Here is a 6000-nt window from a genome sequence, read left to right as displayed (position 1 = left end):
ATGATGGCTACGCACCTGTCATGAATCTAGTCTGCACTTCCATTCACCCTCCACTAGAGGTCACCCGCTCACCACATGGACTTGCACACCACACATCACATGGACTCCAATTCCCATCATCCAACACTGATCACAGCTGTCAGCAATCACTCATTGCACTAATCACACGCACACCTGATCCCACGCACATACTGATCACACACGCTTTATAAACCTTGGACTTTCTCTGCCTCTGGGCCGAGTATTGTTTGCGTTTACCTCTCCCCTAGCCGTAGCACCTTACAGAGCCCCAGTTAGTTTTCCCCTGTCTGTTTTGGATTGTGTTTTCCCGTGTATGTTCTAGCCTGTGTTTCCCTGGATTAACCCTTGCCTTGCCGTTTGGACACTGTTTGCACCCCTGTTGGATTATAGCCCGTGTTCCCTGGATTATCTCTCTGCCTTGCCCACTGGATACTGTTCGCCGATCGTCGACCTTTGCTTGCCCTAGGATTACTCTTTGTTTTGTCTCTGCCATACCTGTTTGCCATTGTTTCGACCCTGCCTGTACGACCACGTCTCTGCCTAATAAAAGCTTGCGAATGGATCCGCACGTCTCACGTCGTCAGCCATGTTACAGCACCTGTGTAGGCTAAACACGTGCATATATACTGTCTATACAGCTAAGCACTCCTTATGTGTTCTTTATGGGGAAAATGCTTGTGCAATTTAGCTTATTGGGTTCATATTCTGGTCGCATCTGCTTTCTGGTATATAATATGCATAATCAAATCTTTTATTTAAAAATAAAACTGTGTAGTTTACAGTACGGTGATAAACGATCGTGACTCCTGATACAAACTCTGGCAGCTGATACATACAAATGTATTATAATAATAAACAATAATAATAACACACCTGTGGGAACTTTGCATTATTAAAACACCATCGATCGCCACTTTGAACGGTGTAGTTTCAAACAGCACCAGAAACGGCAGGAAAAAACCGTGGCATCTGCCACGAACTCTGGCAGCTGCCGGTGGAAGTGGCGCTACGACCTGCCACTGCCAGGGAGAGCGCCAGCCCCTGCAGCACTTTTAAGAGCCAACCTCCATCTCTATCCATCTATCTATCCATCCATCGCAGCCTCTCTGTATACAGTACATCTGTCTGTCTGTATCTGTTTGCGTTGCAATGGCCTCCAAACGTAAACTTGACTCACAGGATCCCCACTACCAAGAGGGGAGACGTGTGGCTCTTGAACTGAAACTAGACCGTGTTCTAGCTGAAGCCAGGGTAAGAGTTTTTATATACCTCCAATTTATACTTGAACATGTGGATGGGTGACAAATTAAAGTAAAAATGTGCTGAATGTAGAAGGATGAATGAGTGCAGAAGATTACATGCAGGTACATTGCATGATGCATTAACATAATGCTCTTTGGCTTGTGTAACTGAGGGAATATATTTTGGAAAAAGGAATATATTTTGGAGTTACAGAGACTTGGAGAATCAAGGTTCATTTAAGCCATTCAACACCTTATTAACACACTATGTTGTGTTTTCCTTCCACTAATCACCTGTTTTTTGGATCCAGCACTTTTAACAACATTGGTCTTACAAGAAATATTCCCTCTAACACACAGACAGCAGCTGTGGAGAGGAAACATGCACGCTCTGTAGGAGACCCTCCACAGACCTCTAAAAGGGAGTTTTTAGGACATGGCAAGCCGAGGGGGAGAATGCCCCCTTGGCGACGCCAAGCTGCAGCTACAGGTTGCATCTGAATTATTTTACATGTAAATGTTGGACCAAATCAAATTAGAACACTGTAATTGATTGTTGAGAGTTTAAAATATTCCAATATCAAAAAAGCCAAAAAGGCCTAAACCTTTCAGTGGCACTATAGTAGAAAACATTACCAAGTACTTAACAGAAATACGTCTGATTTCATAAATTGTTCATTTTTGGGTAAAAAACAAAAAAACATGCAGTGATAGTCTAACATGTTTTTATTCTTCTATGTACTGTTTTACAGTCACACACACCCCGGTCGAATGCTCCTTGTCATCCAGTGTGGAGGTTCCACTTACTGTACCCTCAGCAGAACTCAATCCTCAAGAGCAATTTGGTAAATCAAAGTGATGAATTTAAGTTTAAATCTAAAATCCACGTGTGATTAAATAAAAACCCCTTAGACAAAACTGACAGTGCCGTAAATGGATTAATGGATTAATCATGAAATGATGTTTATTCTAAATATCGATCAATCGACTTTTAATTGTCCTCATTTAAATTGTCCCTCACAGCTTTATTTCATATTTTCTTTACAGAAAAAAATATGGAGAGGCTCTCCGATATTTTGACATCTTATCCTTCTGTTGAGCCTCAGAAAAGCTCTGCATCATCATGGTCTTTTCGGCAGCAGAAAGCCTCAGAGTGCTGGAAAGAAGCAAGACCATACCACCTAAAATGCCTTCTTGCAACAGAGGCTGTTGGTCAGCCATTGTGTTGGCTTTGCCATGAGCCTACTGTTATTTGGTTGGTTTTAATGTTTAGTGCCCTGCTTTATAGGCTAAGGTGCATGTGTTTTGGGGGACACCCAGATGAAAACCACATTTATGAGAAAAGTAAATCTAGGACCTTCTTGCTGTAAGGTGACAGCACTAAACACTGAGCCACTATTCAGTCCACAATAAAATCAAACCTAGTGTCTAACTAAATTTGTAATAGCTTAAATTGAGTGTGTTATACTTTATATGAGTTATTCACCTGAAATAATATATTATAATATTTTTTTATTTTCTCCCTAGGTGCAGAGAGTGTCTTCCTGAGGAGTGGTTCTGTGGAGACTGTGATGTATTGCATCACAAAAAACAGCCACTCCACAACAGAGAATGTGTGATTCATGGGTTTTTTGAAGCCATACCTCCAACTTTATGCGTCATTAAAGGGCGAGATGGATATTGCATCCATGAGCAAGGTATGTTCTCATGAAAGCCCTCATTTTGCTGTTCATGTGTCTGCAGCCAATTACAGATAATCTAAATTAGTGGTTTTCTTTCTTTTTGCCAGCTTGCATTTTGCCAACAGTGAAGGCGCCAGACTGCTCCTGTGAAGGCACAAACTTCACCATATTACTCACCAAACTAGTGATTTTAATTACCATCAATGGTAAGAACAATTCACTATTTAGATTGCTATTGTAGATGTGATGTTTTTCATACTAGTGTGCTGTGGCATTGTGCTTACAATTGCAGTCATGTCAAAATCTATGGTTTAGCACATGGTGTTGTCATTAGCCAACACGGCTGTTTGTAATTTGATGATTTAGACAAATGTAAACAATGTGTGACACTACTCAAGAAGTCTGGTTGGAGTGCCGGGATTATAGGAATTTGTGCAGTGTCTCTCAACCATTCACAATTTGCAGAATTACCTAACTGTTTTAAAATTCATTTTTAAATGTACTTTTTTGTTCAAAGGGCGTTTTGATTTGCATCAGCCACTACATGTATGTCAAACGTGCCAGCATCAGTGGACCCCTGACTTCAAGGACCTCCTTAGGAGTGGATATTGGCCAGCCTCTGTCACCAGTTCCACAGTTTATACACTGGACCTCCTGAACACCTTTCAGGAACTCAAGGTCATCTCTCCAGGATTCTCCAGACAAGCCTTCGCAAAGCTGCTGGAGCATCGCACTAAGATTGGAGGAAGAGTAAGTGTAATTGTTATTACCATATTATAACATTTCTTTCCATTATCAGACATTGTTACATATACTATTTCATTCTATATATCTTCCAGTCTGGACAAATCAACGGCGATACACTACAGCGCAGCTTCTTAGAGTTTTCATATGCTTCATTTGAGGAAGACCAGCTCTGCTGTGGTGCTCCTTTCACCTGCCCAGCCTGCACGCCAGAAATGTTGGCTGTTTCAGCCGATGGAAACAGAAAGCTATATTGCTTTCGCCGAGACACAAGGTGGTCTTTTGTTTCAGTCTTTTTACTGATTTATTTATTTTCTTTATACATTTAATGGATGTATTTCATATTTTTCTTTCTTCCTCAGCTCTGATGATCCTGCCTTTTTTGAGGGGCTCTTTGTGGCTGAAGATGTTGCGGCGTCTAGATTTGTGGAAACCATACAGAAAGCAGTGAGAAATGCAAGTTTCAATCATAACTTGACCAAAAAGTTGTCACAAAAAGAACCATATATATCCACATATGTCCGACCTTGATTTCCTCCTTGACTTCTACCAACCAGCTACTCCAAAATCAAACTGAGAGAATAAATGCCATATATTGTATGACAGCATTGCTTTTGTTTGATTTGTTGTGTTTGTTATGTGTGTCATAGACACAGGGAAAAGGCACATGTGGGGACTTCCAGTGGACAGCAGCGAGGGAGACATCAAGGAGGGCTTCCAAATTGGATGAAGAGGGGATGGAGGTTGCAGTGTGTCGCCACGGATTCCTTCTGAAAGCTCTTAATATGTACAGGGGGGAGATATTTGCCTACCCTCTGTATCTTCAGAAGGAGCTCATGCCTGCCAAGGCACAATTCTTTGCAATGGATGTGGCTTGCAAATATTGGCCATAGTTTGTTGTTTTCTAGTCTGTGTTCCCAGTATTTACCCGTCTCACTGTTCGGACTCTGTTTATTCCCTTGCCTGGATTATAGCCTGTGTACCTAGATTATCTCTCTGCCTTGCCCTTTTGGATACTGTTCGCCCATCGTCGACCTTCGCTTGCCCTAGGATTACTCTTTGTCTTGTCCCTGCCATACCTGTTTGCCATTGTTTCGACTCTGCCTGTATATATGACCATGCCTTTAAATAAAAGCTTGCACTTGGATCCGCACGTCTCACGTCTCGTCAGCCACATTACAATATGACATGGCAATAAGGTTTGGTGCTAGACAGTGTTTACTGTCAATGCAGTATGACATATGACTGAATCTACACTGCACTTTTCAGATGAGTTATAGTAATGTGCAGTCTCTTCCAATGGTAATGCCTCTATATACAGCATCACATGGCATAATGTAATGTAAAATGCTGTATTTGATGCCATCTGTCTCCCTTCTTCTGATACATCTCTGATCAGTTCCTCTCCCTTGTATCCCTTGTGTCGTTAAAAATACTGGTCACGTTCAGTTAGATGAAGACATGCAGAGCTAACACAACAAACTTGGGGGGGTCTTGAAGCAAACCGTCTAACACGACACACGTTCTCCAGAACGGTGCTGATGACGGGTTCATAATTCACGATGAAGACAGACTGAATATTCAGATAGCAGATGGGACTGACTGACTTTTTCTTAAGATTTGATTTCAAGAACACACAACCAAATCCTACGGAGCCCTTTAAAGGACATTGTGGTGGGGAAAATTCGGGGTGAGTGGAAAAAATTCAGGCTGGGAGGAAAAAATATTTTTCAAATGTTTTGTGTTCTCTCGCAAAACTTTTGCTTTCCCTCGCAAGGATATTTGCGTTCCCTCGCAAAACCATTTGAGTTCGGACAAACTCTTCCTGTTTACTTTACAGCTTGCAGTGGTTACAGCTCGTATGTTCACAATGGAGCAGTTCATAGTATTTTGAACTTGGACTCAAACAAATTAATAAGTCAGTCCTTAGTTCAAGGCACGGTTTTGGAACATAATAAAACGCTTAATGTGGCTTAATGTTTTAAAACAGTGACTTGGAGGACCAAATTCGACAATTCAAAAAAAGACACAGATAGCTTTAGAACTGGAGGTGATTTTCTTTTGGATGACAATATGTTTTGAGGTATATGGTCCAGATGACAGCACACAAATGAGAGCCATATGGCTTGGTTATGGCACACCATGGAATGTGTTAACTTATGGTTAACATTTGGCTTTTATTTGGAAAAACACATAGAACCCATAGAACTGCAGCACAAGCGTTTCAATTTTTCATCCGTTTCCCAGCCGCAAAAGAATAAAACAAAGGTATTTCTGGACAAAATGCAAGTTTTGGCCATTTGCAATCCATA

At 41.3% G+C, this 6000-nt stretch overlaps 1 protein-coding gene and 1 long non-coding RNA gene across 2 annotated transcripts; both read left to right on the top strand.

The window, feature by feature from the left end:
• The first annotated feature begins 1621 nt into the window (after positions 1-1621).
• LOC131541900 (uncharacterized) lies at positions 1622-2495 on the top strand. The gene is made up of 3 exons (XR_009271612.1): positions 1622-1752; positions 2015-2107; positions 2310-2495. It is a non-coding gene; the product is annotated as an uncharacterized LOC131541900 (long non-coding RNA).
• A 65-nt stretch (positions 2496-2560) lies between these two features.
• LOC131542309 (uncharacterized) lies at positions 2561-4793 on the top strand. Its single transcript, XM_058778862.1, has 7 exons — positions 2561-2628; positions 2790-2959; positions 3052-3150; positions 3462-3694; positions 3784-3962; positions 4051-4144; positions 4339-4793. Exons 1-7 carry the CDS (start codon positions 2561-2563, stop codon positions 4579-4581), a joined length of 1086 nt encoding a protein of 361 aa, XP_058634845.1. The 3' UTR covers positions 4582-4793.
• The last annotated feature ends 1207 nt before the right edge of the window (positions 4794-6000 follow it).

The sequence above is a fragment of the Onychostoma macrolepis genome, chromosome 06, assembly GCF_012432095.1.
Source record: "Onychostoma macrolepis isolate SWU-2019 chromosome 06, ASM1243209v1, whole genome shotgun sequence".
Classification (NCBI taxonomy): Eukaryota; Metazoa; Chordata; class Actinopteri; order Cypriniformes; family Cyprinidae; genus Onychostoma; species Onychostoma macrolepis.
Note: the sequence above shows the minus strand (reverse complement) of the source record. Positions and strands in the feature narration are given on the sequence as shown.